The 17,767-nt window shown below is 38.7% G+C and overlaps 1 protein-coding gene across 12 annotated transcripts in view; it reads right to left on the reverse strand.

The window, feature by feature from the left end:
* Positions 1-17,767, reverse strand: part of EPB41L3 (erythrocyte membrane protein band 4.1 like 3) — a 126,132-nt gene that overhangs the window by 47,960 nt on the left and 60,405 nt on the right. For all 12 annotated transcript variants that reach the window (XM_035126103.2, XM_060277898.1, XM_035126108.2 and 9 more), the window contains exons 2-3: positions 15,341-15,564; positions 11,909-12,106 (exon numbers count right to left, since the gene is read on the reverse strand). In XM_035126103.2, the coding sequence (XP_034981994.2) occupies positions 11,909-12,106; positions 15,341-15,553 (411 nt within the window). In that variant the 5' untranslated portion in view covers positions 15,554-15,564. The remainder of the gene's footprint in view (positions 1-11,908; positions 12,107-15,340; positions 15,565-17,767) is intronic.

A 17,767-nucleotide genomic window follows, 5' to 3' on the forward strand; every position in this document is an offset into this window, starting at 1 on the left:
ACAAAGATCCAAAAATAGAAGTGGCTGAGTAAGTACATTTGGAGCAAGGAGATCCTTCAAATAAACTGGCCCCAAGCCGTTCAGGGCTTTATATACCAATAGGAAAACCTTGAATTTGGCCAGGTAATAAAGAGGAAGTCAGTGCAGGTATTTAAGTAAAGGTAATATTGTGGTGGGACCCAGGTGGCGCTGTGGTTAAACCACTGAGCTAGGGCTTGCTGATCAGAAGGTCGGCGGTTCGAATCCCTGTGACGGGGTGAGCTCCCGTTGCTTGGTCCCAGCTCCTGCCAACCTAGCAGTTCGAAAGCACGTCAAAATGCAAGTAGATAAATAGGAACCGCTACAGCGGGAAGGTAAACGGCGTTTCCATGTGCTGCTCTGGTTTGCCAGAAGCGGCTTTGTCATGCTGGCCACATGACCTGGAAGCTATACGCCGGCTCCCTCGGCCAATAATGCGAGATGAGCGCGCAACCCCAGAGTCGGTCACGACTGGACCTAATGGTCAGGGGTCCCTTTACCTTTACCTTTAATATTGTGGTAAGATCTCAGTCCTGCCAGCAGTTGTGTTGCATTTAGACATTTAGACTGTAACTAAAGAGAACCAAAGGGATTATATTTCAATTAGTTTCCTTCCCTACTAACAGTACAAATCAACTCTAGGCCTGAAAGAATTAAGAGTCTGGCAACACACCATTCAATTATTATTATTTTTTTAAAAAATCAATGTGGCAACAGGACTAAATAATTTATTCATCCCAAACCATTATTTATTGCTGCCTTCGCTGAAAAGAAAAGGAGATTGACAAAGAGAGACTCTAGCCCCCCAAGCTCTAGATATTAGCCCCAAAGCATTTTTATGTTCCAGATTGCTTTCACCAATCATTTTTGCAGTTTCCTTTTGCTTCTCAAGTCTTTAAAATGTATTCTTACCATTTTGTCTGTTCTTCCCACTATATTAGGGCGATTCTTCCCCAGTTCACCTTAGCTGTTATTTACATTACAAAATGTGCACATTAATTCCATGAGTACAATTGATGTCTCAAATGGTTTAGCCCCTGACACCAACAATTTGTTCAAAGAGCTGCAATTTTAAAGTCTCCATGGCATAAAAAGTGCTGCATTTTAATCTATTTTAACTGCTGATTTACTGCTTGTTATATTATAAATGATTTGCATTTGTAACAAAATCAGCAATAAATTGTATTGTGTTGATTTTATAGTCATTTGTATTATATTGAGAGCTGCACTGGCTGAATAATTGTATACAAATACACAAAATGAATGAATAAGTAAATGTTTAATATAAGAAAGCAGTCAGTTTAACTAGCTAGTCCATGGACCTTAGAATTCAGCTTCTGAAGTTTCTCAAATAACCGTAAGCACCAAACAGCCTAGTACTAATGTATCCTGGCCCACAGCCAACAGCAGCCTGGAGGACCATGATGCCCTGCCCTGGGAGCAAATCACACTGGCATTGAAAAAAGCAATGAAATCAGAGGCTGGGAAGAAATTGCAAGGGCCTCGTGGCATTAGAGGAAAAAGTGGAAACAATATGTTTGACTACAGTCACAGTCATACTGATGAGTCCTTTGTTAGTCTGCAAATAAATATATGGGTTATCACAATTTGAGGCCAACAATGTTAAACATTAACTCATTAGTATAAAGTCATTTGTGTTCTAATATACAGGTGAAACTTGGAAAATTAGAATATCGTCGAAAAGTGTGGTTATTTCAGTAATGCAACTTAAAAGGTGAAACCAATATATGAGATACATGCATGACATGCAAAGCAAGATATGTCAAGCCTTTATTTGTTGTAATTGTAATTATTTGTCATTAGGCGGGTCAATTATAAATGGAATGTAATTAATGAAATGTAATAGCGATGTTTATTTTTGTATTATTGTAACTATTTGTTTTATTACTGTGGAATTTCCAAAAGAAAGCATTTGTAAAAATAAAAATAATAATAATAAGTTGCATTACTGAAATAAATGCACTTTTTGACAATATTCTAAGTTTCATATATACACAGGTAACTCACAACTTACCCACTTTTAACTTCTATGTGTTCAGCTTTATGCACTTGGCAGATAAATACTAAATTAATATGCAGAAAGTGGGCAGGGTTCTAAGAAAAATGACTTTGGCAATCCCACCCGCCACTGAACCCAGTGGGTTTAGACTTCATGTGCAATCCCCAGAGTGTAAGTGGAGAATTGCCTGTATGTGTATATCATTTACAATACCAATAATTTAATGTCACAGTTCTTAAACAGAGTTTTCTTCCTTTTTATGTCTCCTTTTGAAGAATGTCACAGTTCTTAAACACTTTTCTTCATTTTTATGTATGCTTTTGAAGATATGTATCGGTTTGAAAATGGCTTAATATACAGCACCAACATAATTTAGCAATAATGATTGAAGTATGCGAGGAAATATTGACTACAAATTAAACATCTGTTGGATTATTATAAATGCCTATTATTCAGTTTAAATACTAGGGTATACTTTGGGGGAAATTCTTAGGACAGAGAAATAATGAAGAGATAAAGCAATTTTACAAGCTAATTGTTCTCCCTAAACTGTTTGTGTCTCAGACTTTTGCACTGGAAGAATGTTTAACAGAGTACAAGCGCAAGACAATGGCTCATTATATAAAAACTTAGTTGGTCTTTAAGGTGCTACTGAAAGAATTTTTTTATTTCATTATATGACAATTTCTACAGAGTGTTTTTCAGCTACAAAGGGAAGTATGGGACATGCCATTTGCCATATAACCAATAAAGAATCTACATCAGGCATCCCCAAACTTCGGCTGTCCAGATGTTTTGGACTACAATTCCCATAATCCCTGACCACTGGTTCTCTTAGCTAGGGATCATGGGAGTTGTAGGCCAAAACATCTGGAGGGCCACAGTTTGGGGGTGCCTGATCTACACCATAGATAGAGATGCTCAGAAGCAACAAGCCCTTCAAGTATTCAAAGAGTGCTGTCATTCCCCTTTCGGCCTTCCTCTTCAGGATAAACATGCCAAATCCCTTCACCAATTTTTCATAGGAAGGGTTATCCATAATGTGAGAATCTTCACTACCCTCCTATGGATCTCATCCAAACTTCCTGTACCTATCTTAAAGTAAAGCACCCAGAAGTGGGCAGTGTACTGCTGAAGATGACCGTGTAATGCAGAACAAAGTGGATCTAAAATGAACTCAGCAAAGAAATAAGTCACACCACCCACAAAAGGGAGTATGCCAGTGAGCAAACTTCTAGACCAGGGGTAGGCAACCTAAGGCCAGTGGGCCAGATGCGGCCCAATTGCCTTCTCAATCCGGCCCACAGATGGTCTGGGATTCAGCGTGTTTTTACATGAGCAGAATGTGTCCTTTTATTTAAAATGCATCTCTGGGTTATTTGTGGGGCCTGCCTGGTATTTCTACATGAGTAGAATGTGTCCTATTATTTAAAATGCATCTCTGGGTTATTTGTGGGGCATAGGAATTTGTTCACACACACACCCAAATATAATCTGGCCCACCACATGGTCTGAGGGACAGTGGACCAGCCCACGGCTGAAAAAGGTTGCTGACCCCTGTTCTAGATTAAATGAGAACATGGTTCTGTCCAGAAAAAACAGAATGCAGTCTAGACATTATATTACTGGGTAGCAAAGTGGAATCAATAAGCATATCACACACACCCTGTGAGAAATAGAAAGAAAGAAATATATTCATGAATGCACAAAAATACACACACCTGTCTGTAGGCAAGGACAGTTAACCTTTTTTCTGTCAATGGAAATTGAGGACTGGCCACCTCTCAGAGGGTGACATACCAATGGTGGCTGTGGCAAATGCACATGTGTGGAGGCACATACACAGCATACAGATAGGCAGGAAGGCATGCACACAGAGTCACACATTTGGGCATGCAACACTGCAATGAAGACTTTAACACGCTTTGGTTCTGTTCTCTCACAGCAGTGCTAGAGTGGGAGGCTTTCCTACTCAGCTCTGCATCTAGAACAAAGTGAAAGCATTTCTCAATTGCAGTGCTAAGAAAAGAGGCAATCCTACCTCAGCACTGTAAAGGGGGAGGGGAACAAATCAACGTGTTCAGTCATTCAATCAATACATTCAAATGTATTCTTGCCTGGCAAAGGCACCTATTCTGCTCTTCTGGTTTGGTACTACTGCAAAAAGAAAAAAAGGGGGGGGGAGCTTTCCTTCCTGTTTCCTGAGCTTGAAAACCTTGCAGTTGTACCACTGGGAGGGAGAAGTGCCTTTGTAGGGAAAACTGAGGCAGAGGCTCCTGATTTCTGGAGCACTGGTGATCCCCTACAGTATCCGTCAGCAGAACATTTTAAAAACAATTAATTGCCGAATTATTGAGGGTCTTTGGAGCCGCCAAAACCGCTTGGGGGCGCCAAATTCAGCCCATGGGCCACTAATCTAGGGTCAGGCATAAATATAAACAACTTGCAACATCACTTCACCCATCCTAAACCAACTATAAAGATCCCTTTAGTGGAGAAAAGCCTGAAGGTTTAGCCAGTTGTCAGGAGCACTTTGTCTGTAATACAGTAATAGCACATGTCCACCACTTCCAGTTGACTGGTTTCAATGTTTACAGTAGGTCAGTCTATGAACTGTTGACTTCTGGGCAGAAACAATGTAACTGTACAAGTTCCTTTCTTGTGATATAGGCATTTAAAAGCCCAAAAAGCTAACAATGTTCCACCAAACTTTGCTCTTAATGCAGGAGGTCTAGGTCAATAGTTTGCAAGCAGAACAGTATGTAAAATTTAAGGGAGTGAACATTCAGAGTATGCCTCTATTTGCATTTTACCCCTTTCCCAATACTAATATAGCCTTTTTGTAACAATAGTGAAGTGTCCCATCCTATACCAGCCTAATCGAAATAGCAGGTTTGCTCAGGTGTGAGTAAGAGAGAGTGCATGCCATTTTCATTTTAAATCCTATGAGATTTATGACACAATGTTGCATAACTATTTCTTGCCGTAAATATGTCACTGCAGATATGCATTCCCTAGCATTAGAACATAGGAAGATGGCTTATATGCAAACTTTTACTGATTAAACACCCATGGGTTCAATTAGCTTGGCAGACTCTACACTGATTTGCAGGGTCTCAGAGACTTGGGACTTTCTGCATGCAAGGCAAATGTTCTGTTCCTGATAGTCTTGTAGTGAATTCTCTCAGTGCAAATATAGAAAATACAGAATTACCATATAGCCTTGTGTCTGAACACTGAAACACCTATCCTTTGAGAATGGATGATAAAGTTTGTCTAAGGAGCTTACTGCTAACTTTCTTCTATCAGTTATCATTCCATCAAAATATGAGTTTTGTCAGTTTCCTTAAGAACATAGAACTGTAGGCAGTCAACGATTAATAACATTTAAACTAATTGGATTCAGCTAACAAATGGAAATACCAATAAATGAAGCAACAACAACAACAACAACATGCAATATTTTAAAGACTTGTAAAAATTCACTGAGTTATCCTAGTACTGGCATACAGGGAACCCTCCTTAAAACAGTTGCAACACAGGCAGCTATTGGTGCATCATCTTTAGCACTGATTTGCAGACTCGGGGTTAGCTGAAAATCCTTTGAACATTCTTAATCAAAATCCCAAAATACCATTGGTTCACTTCTGTCAGGAAAAAAAAATGCTTCACAAATGCACAGACAATCCTTACTATGTGACTTTTAAGGAAGAGCAAGATGGCAATTCTATACACATTCATGGGAGTAAGCCCCATTGAACTTAATGGCTCTTACTTCTGTGTACCTGATTGTGCTGTAAACCTTACATATGCAGGTTAGGTTGTTGGCCTGAATTAACACCTTGTTTCTATCAGGGCATTTATTCCAGACTATTTTCCTTTGTTCTCCTTCATTCACATGCCATTGCATGCATGCCAGAAAATGAATTATCTTAAATAAAATATTCATTTGTTTTAAGCATAAAGACTCAAACAGAAGTAGCTTTTGGGATTTCTGGCTATGTTCTTAGGCCACAATAATAATTTTGCCATGTAATGTAGAAATCCCATAACAAAAACCTGGTGACAACCTTTCTTGCTACTCAACTGGCAACAGTTTTTTTTAAAAAAAATATATTTATTAAGGATTTTCAAACATGCAAAAATACAAAACACACAAAACACAAAAAATACAAAAAACACAAAAATACAAAAGCAAAAATTCTTACTTATAACCCTTATTCTAATCTATTGACTTCCTCTTCCACCTCCTGCTGCGCTTCTTTACATTTCATATTTAGTAAGTTCTGAATCTTATATAAACTCTAAATTTACTTCACTATTACCATATTACTATATCTATTGTATCTTATCCTTTAAACACTCAATCTATAGCTTGCCTCTTAATATATCCTTATCTTCTAACAATACTTATTTTCAATCCCTTATATTATCTACAACCTCCTTATATCTCCCTCACTTCCATTATATCTCAACTGGCAACAGCTTAATTCATTCAAGCAGCAAACTAAAATGTTAAATATCTGTTACCTAAAATGTCACGTGGGTACCCTTAATTCGTGTCTTTTAGTTATCCAAAATAATGGCCTGTAGTAACATGCCTGTAGCACAATGAGTAGCTTATTTTTGTTTTATAAAGAGCTTAGTTCAATAATACTGTGTTAAATTTCAATTTGTGGACTACAAATGTAGATATTTTAAACACACATTCTTTTGCTACCCTATCATTGATTGTTTCTTTATCCATATAGCATGTTTGGATCTGTCTGTATTAAAAATGATCCTTGCTGTGCAATTTTACGGTAAAAACTTGCTTAAAATGTAATGCTCATGATATGAAGGAATAGTACAGCACAACTCTATGCATTGTTTACCCCAAAGTAAGCCCCACTAAATACCATGTGTGTACAGGATTGCAGTCTACAACCTCCACTGAATCTCACACTGCCTCTGTGTTGCAAGTACACATTAATGTAAATGAAGCTTCATTAGAAATAAACTTCTTATGATCGGTTAGAAACAGTTGATAATACTCAGTTAAGGGTTTCTGATTTTTCCATTTAATTTCACACATACCCTTTAATCTTTTAAACAAAAAAATAGTGCTGGAGACAAATGGCAATGCTAGCAATTTACCCAGCAATACAGCTGCATTGTATCTGCATTTAAAAAGTCTTCTTCTAGTAGATTTTCAGTGTGCAGATCAATGTCTCACACTTTTGTATGTTATAGTAACAATCATACAAGTGTCAGTGACATTGTATAATATGGCACACTTTCTATTGGGGCCAAGAGTTTATTTTTAATAACCCTTGAGCTCACAATCCTAAAAAGCCAGCACTAATCTAAACAGAAAAAAGCCCCAACAACCAAAGGATTGCTAAATCCCAATAAGAAGATTGGTGACCTAGTCCTCATTCTGGAATCAGACCAAATTAGGGCCTTTTCTCATGACATCAGCAACAGAGCTCTCAGCAGGCCTAGTATTATGCACTAAAACTGTAATATTCAGGACAGTTTCTTAAATTTTATGAAATTAGACATGCAGGGACAGAAACAAACATGTAGACACACATCCTTACAAGCTACCCACACCACACATGGTTTTATAATCTCTCTGAAGCAATTGGTATGCAACAGACCGACACTAGCTACTCCAGCCTCTCTCTTTCAAGAATCCCAGTGCAGCAACCCTTGCAGCGTGAATTCAAAGTTCTTACCTGTAACCTGCTCTAAAGCGGGTGTGCAGTTAAGGGTGGGCAATAAATATTTTAAGTAAAAAGAGATGGGCAGGGGGGAAGAGAGAAAATCCAATTCAGGCACAATTTTTTAAAAGGTCAAAGTTCTTAGAACAAGTGGATTGAATGGAACAGTCCAAGGAGAAAATAAGCCCAAATGAGCTGGTCCCCCTGCTAACTCACTTGCAATCTTGCCCAGGTGGTATCTCTCCCTTTGTAATGACTACTGCTGGGTGGTAGCTGAAGGAAAGAGGAACCACTTCTAAGTTGGCCCACTTCCATTTCTCCCTGTGCTCTTGTAATCTGTCGGGTGGAATGGCAGCTAAAAGCTATATATTGTTCTAGAAATATTAGCAAGAAATTGTTTGCTGGTAGTAAGATCCATAGACAAGAACTTTAGTATGAAAGCTCACAAAGATGAATGTAGCATAACAAGCTTGTTATCAAGATAAGCTAATGCTGGCAAGATTGTTGTATGTCAAAATATTTTGGGTTTTAGAAATAACAACTTTAAATAGCAAATTTGCCTAATTGTACTCATGATTCACTCAAACCGGTCAGATTCTAATGCATGAGTTGTCAACACAGCTCTGGCAGGCATTCCCTGGTGCTCACAGGGACTTGTTCCACACACTCCAATCTGGCTGAAATGGGGCTTGAAAGAAACCTTGTAAAGTAGTCAATGGAAGGCATTTCTCAATTCCATTTGCAACATGAAGGGGTTAACTCTCCAGCTGCTGACTAATGTAGTCAGAGTTAGAGAGGGAGGACAGTTCTGTTAGAAAAATGTGGATTCCTCTTCCAGTCGGTATGAGAGCATATTTACCATCACATGAACCTCCATTTCAAAAAAGAGAATTAAAAATGGGCAAAAAGTTATGGATATTTTTGTTAAATCCAGTTATGAAAAACTGTAACAGACACAGTAATATAAGTTTATCTCAAATGTCAGTGCAGCTAAGAACATCTTAGATCAGAAATACTTCACACTCTTTCTTTTCCAGCCTTCTCTTCCCTACTTTATGGTTCCTCAGCTGGTTAAATCTCACCATAACTGGTATTCTCATCATAACTGGTATCGTGCTACTATTAAGGTTTTTCCCCCCCCCCACAATAAGCTTAATAACAGCATGAATGCACAGGGCAGGTAATTTCGATCAGAACTATAGATTTAAAGCTCCTGGGACGCTTCCTCTTCTCCCTCCCTGCTGGGTTGGCTACTGGTAGTTACACAGAAACAATCAAATACCCTTCCTTTCCATTGGAGGTCCTTGTTGCACCAACTATCGTAGTCACAGAATAGAATGAAACAAAACCAGGTTTTCCTATTAATTCAAGGAGAAAATAATTCTAACTTGGCACAATATGACCATTGGGTTCCAAGATGCGTGTGCTGTGGGAGGAAGGGTGGACTGCCATGCCATTCAGTAAAGGAAGCGAAGGAAGCTAAACACAGACATTTTTTACAGCCTCTGTTCCTTCATCCCTAACTGAACCTGGTGCGTTGAATAATTGTTTCTGTGTTGGAATTGTTTTGCTTTTAGAAGTTTTAATTGTTTTATCACCTGTGTGCTTGCTGCTGTGAGTTCCTTTGGGATATAAATTTAATAAAGTTGTGTTTGCTTGCCTTGGCCACACCTTCCAGGAAGGAGAGGGAAATCCTATACCTGTTTTATATTGACCTATGCTGCTACCAGTGCTGACAAACCTAGAAAGCACATTTTTTTTGCTGAAAATCTATTGACCTTTACACACAAAATCTTGCAGGTTTACATGACCAACATTTACATTACTCTATCAATGCACACCCACACATAGGGATTTCCCCCTCCATTTGAGGAGAAGTTCAAATATGAATAAACCACTTTGTTATTTTCAGCATCCTATTTTCAACTAAGGCCAACCAGATAACTTCAAGATACTGGCCATAAAGGAAACAGCCCTCCCAATCATGTTGTTTCCTGCTTGCGGGCATCCCATTGAGATCTGGTTGCACACTGTCACAACAGGATGCTGGACCAGATTATATCTGGCCTGATCTAGCAGGGCTCTTCTTATTTTCTATGTCCCCTGTGGCATGATATGCCCCTAGCAGGACCAGCACGGTTCTGGATGAGACCTTGGAGGATGAGCTGGTCCGATTATTAAGCCCACTTAAGGAAGCTACAGTTCTGAAGGAACCAACACAAACTGGCTGGCATCAGCACCAACCCACTCCCCGTACTCAGAATCAGAACTCTGATTGCAGGTCAGGAAGGGGTGCAGCAGCTAAACCAGCTATAAACCTGCTTAGTTGGAACGTAGCCAGAATTGGAGCAACACCGTATCCTGCTATGCTCTCTGCTGGACAACTATATTATCCTTAATATCTTGATGTCTCATCCCTAGGCGGCTCATTGGTCTCTCTGAATTTTGAGCCACGTGTAAGGGATGGCTGGAATGGGATACAGCAACGGGTATTCAGTGGTAGACACCCTATAAACTAAATCATTTAGTTTTAGCAGCTAATAGCCGCTGATAGACCTCTCATCCACATTTTTTAAAGTTCCTCCTGACAATGTGATGCGGCAGGCTTGACAGCTGTGCCTGATGAGCTGCCCAAAAACTGAGCAGCCCCTTCTCCTTAACATAATCTAGGAGAAGGTGGGGGGGGAGGGAGAAAGAGAGCACACAGCTTCACTGACAGTTGAGACCTGTCAGAGAAGCTAGGTGACATCTCCCCAACCTGTCCTTGTTATACACACAGCTGTTCTAAGCCTTCACGTGAGACCCTAGGGATAGGAATAAGGTAGGAATTGTTAACAAGCTTGTTGGCATTAGAACTGGAATGTTTGTTCTATAAGCTAACCCTTGTTTCCAATCGTCAAGCTCTGTCCTTTTAGTCTAGGAATAATGTTAAGCACTATTTTCAGAATTTGGTGGAACTGTGGTGGACTCCTGACTGGAGAAATACTTCCCTGCTATCTTCTCCCTTGATGCCTGACCTTCTACCCTGCTCACATTGTTCCGATTTATAAGGAATAAAAGTGCTCCCAGCCCAAGCAGAGAAAAGTAGTGAAACAAGGAGTAGTGGCTTTAACCTCACTGAGGCAGAAATAGGATGTGTTTTGCTTTTTATTTATTGTTGGAGAGCCTCCTAGGTCAAAGGCATTGGGCATCAAGTTTCCCCTTTAAAGTAGTCTATCATCATCATAGCTTGTGATCACAAATTTCCATATGAACTAAGCATTGTGAATAAGTACTTCTGAACTGTTTGTTAACCAATTTCATTTAGTGACTCTGAATTCTACTACTGTAAGATAAAAGGTCCCTAGTCATTTCTCTCTACATAGGCAAACTGTCACAAGCCTCTATCATGTCCCAGCCCATTATCCTTTTCATAAACTTCTTCCTAAGCTAAAAAGCCTCTACATTTCCTCATTAAAAAGGTGGTCCAACCACTTTATCACCTTGCTTCCTCTTTCTATACAGGCATTACAATCTTTGTGGCAGTCTTATTTTCAGTCTATTTCCCAATAATCCCTAGCATGGATTTGGCTTTTTTCACCACTGCCTCACAAGGATGCCTTTGATGCTATATAAATTGCTTGCTCTTTCTGAACAGTTATCACCAAGATCCATACCCTGGGAATAAAAGTGTGAAATTCTAGACAGGCCTTTCTTCAAAGAGCATGCGAACCAAAAGTCTCTTGACTAATAGAAAGCCTGAAACTACACACTTCAGATAGATTCAGACACAGCTATAGAATCCAACTGCGGTACAGAATAACCAGCAATTCCCTATCTGTATTGTTACTGCTTCTTTTCCTTGCTGGTGTTTCCTGCTGCTCTATACTCTCATCAATATCACAAGGGCAAATATATTTTGAGGGAAAGGCTGAATTGCTAGGTGAATTATCACATAGAGCCTTGGGAGAAGGATTATTCAATTTCTGTTTTTGCTTTCTACGGCCAGTATTCCAGACTGAATACACACAAACCATGTGCATTTATAAGCATATTTCCTTTCTTAGAGGGACTCTCCTTCTGATATAAAAGAGAAGGAAGTTTCCTTTGCAACCAGCCTTCACCAAATAAACACCTTAGATCATATATAGTAAAAAAATCTTCCTCCCTCCCTTCCAGTATTTACCTCCACTTCACAGCCGTATTCTGAGCCATCTAGAAGGATTACTTTGCACTGCATATTTTTCGGTTTTTTGACAATCTTTAGAGGAGATCTGGAAAGCTTGCTTGAGGATGATTTCTGAGAGAGCTTGTCGTCTTCAAACTGCTGGTATTCCAGTTGTTTTGCTGCTGCAGCAGCAAATGCGCGTTCTTTGTCACTGCCCTACAAAGAGAAAATAGGGAGATTAAGTTCTAATTTCAGATTAAAAAAATGTGGCCGATTGCAGCGAGCTTTCAGAATCACAAGGTACAATCAGACATCCCTTACAGAGGACTAGTTAGAGCCACATTTTGAAGCTGCAACGTAACTGCAGTGCAGAGAAATTTCATTCAATGTTTTGAAAAGCTTTTCTAGTCAATGAAACTGCAGCTCCATTTTATAACTGCTAATTCATTAGTGTAAAGTGTTAAGGAGAATCATTTCAGTATATGACATATATTAACCTTTGCAGGAGTCTTGAGTTTTATATTTCTAATAATTTGGTTTTTTCATCATAGGTACACACACAATATTTACATTTAACAGAGAGATCAGATTCGATTATTTATTTATTTTTATTTCATAAAATGTATATACCGCTTGATTGTAGAAAAACCTCAAAGCAGTGGTTTTTTTAAAAAAGATATAACAATAAAACTATCTCTAAAAAAATTACAACCATAATTTTAAACATACAGAAGGTTAAAACTGCAGTAGAATAGACTAAAACAAATTAAAATGCCCATGAACTTTATAAACATCTGGGTAGAGCTGTTAATTCATAATGCATAAAAAGGAGTCTGAGTTTAAAAGATCCAATGTGTCATGTGGCTGAATGCAATATGCCCCCTTTCAGGAAAGAAGGGGATGGCGATTATAGTCCAGCCAAAACAGTGTGCTCTTCCCACCTGGCAGTTACATTCCAATGGTGGTGCCAATTTAGAAGCAGCTAACTCTGTACACAGCTCTTCCACAACTAGTTCAGAAGCAACATTTCAACAGCAACTGAAATGTAGTAATACGTTAGTTAAAGCTTAGAAATTTAATCTTATTTTCATCTGGCCATCATAAAAAAACAAATCTGATTCAGCTCGAAATGACTTCATAGTAAGTCAGCAGCCTGCAGAACTGACATCCATCACAAATTAATCCTCCAAGTCCGTTTCCTTCATTGTAACAAGTCTCCATGAGAATGAATCAAATCTGGCCAAAAGCCTTAATCTGCTTTCAGACCCAAAGAATTGTGTGTTGCACAATATGTGGGAAAGTGCAGGGCTTCACTGAATATAGTAGAGCACATGGTGAGAGGAATTACATTTGCTTGTGAAAACTAGTGGGTGGTGCAGAGAAAACAGAAAACACACACACACACACACACACACACACACACACACACCTGCTGGTAATATTTAGTTTGAACTACAAGCAGGAGCATTAGTATTTTAAAAGGGAAGGATGTGGATACCAATGTCTAGATTGAAGTAGCTAACCAGAACAAAACTAAGCCGGGGAGAATTTATCCAGGTTAGACTGTCACAGAAGAACCTTTATAGTAATTTGTGCTGCACACAAAAACATGCCAGGAACTATTAGAGCAGGACCCCAAACTGTCAAGATGTGTTCATGCACCTTCACAGGGAATTAAGTCTCATCTTCCTAAAGAAGCCTGACATCCTGTTCATGCAGTTATCTAGGGCAAAATGACCAGGGAGACACAACTTGCATTCAGTATTTTATTTTTTTATTTTACATGCACAAATGCACATTCTTTCATGTGTGATGAACTCTTTTTCAAAGGTTATTTGTGATGCATTTCCACAAGCAATTTGATTATTTGGCTAATGGCACCATAAATTAACATCTAACGGGGGTGGGGTGAGGAATTGTGTTAAGGCTCTTTTTTGGATCAAGCTACCTTCAGCTAGACTCAGAGCAACACTGAAATTGCTCAAATTTTCACACAGGCAGACTTCCCACTGCTTTCGTGTGTGTGTGTGTGTGTGTGTGTGTGTGTGTGTGTGTGTGTGTGTAGAATCTAAATATTTGTTTCTAACCAGACTAATCTATACATTTCGGTTTGTAACTTTGGTTCAGAGTATGATATAATAATGTCTGATTAGCCCAACAACACCTGTTGTTGATGGAGTAAAGAATGTATGCATTATTCTAACCAAAGCCTACTATATAGTTAATTAGAGATGGGGAACCTATTCCATACCTGCCTTGTTTTGAAGGGGGCAATGCAGCTGTTTATCCATGCACTTGGCTTAATGCTAATACACATGCCAAGTCTCTTTAAACAAAGTTGTGAACTACCAGTATTTAATCCCAGTCATTGCTGTCTGCCTCCTTTGTTTCCTTTCCCATTAACAACGTTCTAATGTAATGCATCTTAAAAAGCAGAGACATCACCTTGCTGACAAAGGTCTGTATAGTTAAAGCTATGGTTTTCCCAGTAGTGATGTACGGAAGTGAGAGCTGGACCATAAAGAAAGCTGATTGCCGAATAATTGATGCTTTTGAATTATGGTGCTGGAGGAGACTCTTGAGAATCCCATGGACTGCAAGAAGATCAAACCTATCCATTCTGAAGGAAATCAGCCCTGAGTGCTCACTGGAAGCTCAGATCCTGAAGATGAGGCTCCAATACTTTGGCCACCTCATGAGAAGAGAAGGCTCCCTGGAAAAGACCCTGATGTTGGGAAAGATTGAGGGCACAAGGAGAAGGGGACGACAGAGGACGAGATGGTTGGACAGTGTTCTCGAAGCTACCAACATGAGTCTGACCAAACTGCGGGAGGCAGTGGAAGACAGGAGTGCCTGGTGTGTGCTCTGGTCCATGGGGTCACGAAGAGTTGGACACGACTAAACGACTAAACAACAACAATGTGATGCACCTTGTTATGTCCAAAAAGCAATGCTTTATTAAAGAGGGGGGAAACCTCAGGGCTGAGTAATTTTTCAATGTTAACACAACTGATAGTAGTTAAAATGTAGTCATTTTGCAAGTACCAGGCCTTAATGAATGTAAGGTTTTGTTGGTTTCAAACATTACTCAACCCCAAATAAAATGGGATTTCAACAGGTGTCAAAGCTGAAATGTGTTCCCAACCTCTCCAAAATTTGCAGTTATCTAACCCTGTGATGAATAGTGAAAGCTTCCCTACCCCCTTTTAACAATGGCAATAGGTTTTAAAAATTAAGCCCAGCATGTAAGACAATCTGACAAAAATTACAAAAACATTTTATGACTGAAATTGAGAGAGAGGAACAGTATCTAACCTCTCCAGTAGATCACCAATCAGTGTGCAAGAGTGCTGTTTAATCAGACTGATATCTGTGTCTAAGCAAAGTTGTGCTTTGGCTTTCTAGTGTATGTTAAGACTTTTAAAGAAATTATGCAAGTTCTGATCTTACCGGTTCCTTTTTCACAGGAGTGCTGTGAGCTGCAACACCAGAAAATTGTTCTAATGCATTCTGGTGCTCTTCACTCAGCTGCTGCTGCTGCTGCTGCTGCTGCTGCTGCTGTCCTTGGGCCCCTGTCCCACCTGATCCTTGTTGACCCGAAGCTTCTTTCTGCTCTTGATCCTGATCCTTTGATTCGGAATCTGATCCAGATTCTGTAGTCATGGTTGATTATTCTACAACACAAATAAAAATATTCAGTATCATAAAAAATCAAAAGAAGGCAAAAACTGAATTGACAAACAATTAAGATGGTTTTAAGTGTCACAAAGTATGGCTAAGACCATTTGTGGGTGATGGGGAGTCACACCCACCCACCTACCTCTACATACAAGGGTTGTTTTTTTTATTAGTTGTCTTCACACTTGCTCTCCTGTCCGCTCACCACACTTAGGTGGTCTGAATTTGTTTGAATGCAGGTTCTTCTTAACTCTGGTCACTGAATCTACGGTAGCTTACCAGAACTAGTCCTAATTAGGGACTTGTTTAAGATTGTGGAGGACTATAAACCATTTGTCAGAAAACTAATCACCCTTTATCCAACTCTTCCAACAGAACCCCAAGGAAATTAAACTGAAAACATCCTGTTCCTGCTTGGTGGCTCAATGCAAAATCTTTGTGCGACTCAGGGATATCACAAAAATTAGGGTCTCATTATAGCCTATGACACACCTTTTAAGCATACAGTATAGATAATCTTAAAACTCAAAAGTTTTCAAATTAATAAATGCAGCATTGTCACAATTTGAATTATCAAAAACAAAAGTATGACTGTAACTATCTGATTTTGTTAATCAACATGTAATTTGCTTTAAATCTGGTAGCCATAATAATTTATTTAATTGAATAACTATGCAATTAACAGAGGGGAAATACTCCTTCAAAAAGAAAACCAGTATTTGTGCTGGTAAGGACCTGTCCACTATCTGCTGCTATGTTTGCATTGTGATGTTCTTCACTAATTATCAATTGGGTCACTGTAGTAATGACTCAAAATAATCACTTAGATGGCCCACCTCAAACTCTTCCCAATGAAATATATTGTATGGGGTTGCCTATCTTCAGAAGGGTGGACTAAAAGTATAACAAATTTTAACTATGGTTTAATCATGTGGTGGCTGAACCAGGCCACTGTATGAAAGTCTAGTATTATAATCTAGTAAAACAGCCCTAGTAAAAATAACAAAATCCATTCTTACACTCCTATTGAAATTTACTATGAAATATAAGTTCACACATGCCAATGTATCAAAAGTTAGCTATGGAAGTTATAGAGCAAAATCCTACATTAAAAAGTTTATGAAAATAGGTTTGATGTATTTATTTAACAAAATTTATATATCACTTGATTGTAACAAAAACCTCTACACACTTTACAAAAATATAAAATAAAAACATTTAAAATATAAATCAAAAACAGTGAAACAAGTTTTTTAAATGATAAAAGTAGGGTGGGTGGGGGGTTGTAGCCTAAAAATTGCAGTCTGCGAATAAACAACGGAGGAAAAGAAACTGGAAACATGGGATGCAAATTCTCACATGAAGTTTATTGTAACATTTCTTTTATAAGAAAACAGCAATAATAAACAGTGTAACTTATTGACTTCACTCCATACCAAAAACAAAAAGAGTATTTGTGAAAGGCATTATTATAGCCAGATAGCTCTGGAAATCGAATACAAATGAACAATAAATATTTCATCAAGCAATTAAGGAGGTAAGAAGGGTTCACTAAAATGGCTCATTACAATCCTCAATAGATTCACCTTTTAAAAAAATCATTCAGGTCTAATCTCCTTCTTTTCTGACCTATTTTTTTGAAAAAAGTATTTTTCTTCTGATTTCCTTGCTGTGCATTAGCTTTCTTCTCTTCCCTCTGATTGATGATGACTACACTGCACTTTCTGTAAAGGCTTCACTGGGATAGTTCAGCTTATTGCCTCCTCCCTTTTTTGTTGGAGAAACATCATTAGTACAACCTATTGCTTCTACAGTTGCTGTAAAGTGCCTTGCTTACAAGGGGTGCACACACACACACATTATTCACCATTTAAAAGCTTGATTAATTTAATGCTTTAAAAGACAATGAGTGTTTGAGACAAATTGTTCATCAGCAATTTGTCCCAGCTATGCACAAAGTACTGTAATTCTCTGTCTTCTCTCTAGTATGGAACATGTAGAAATATCATCAGTGTATGATCAAGATTTTGCCCCTGAACTAAAATATGACCTGACAACTACTTAGCTGGTAATTATAAATCACTGACGTTTCTTAAATTTCATATTTATTATGCTTGAGTCACTTACATCTTATTGTATCCTGGAGAAGAGCATGGCTGACAGTAGCAATCCTCCCAGGGGACAAGGATACTGCATTAT

The sequence above is a fragment of the Zootoca vivipara genome, chromosome 8, assembly GCF_963506605.1.
Source record: "Zootoca vivipara chromosome 8, rZooViv1.1, whole genome shotgun sequence".
Taxonomy (NCBI): Eukaryota; Metazoa; Chordata; class Lepidosauria; order Squamata; family Lacertidae; genus Zootoca; species Zootoca vivipara.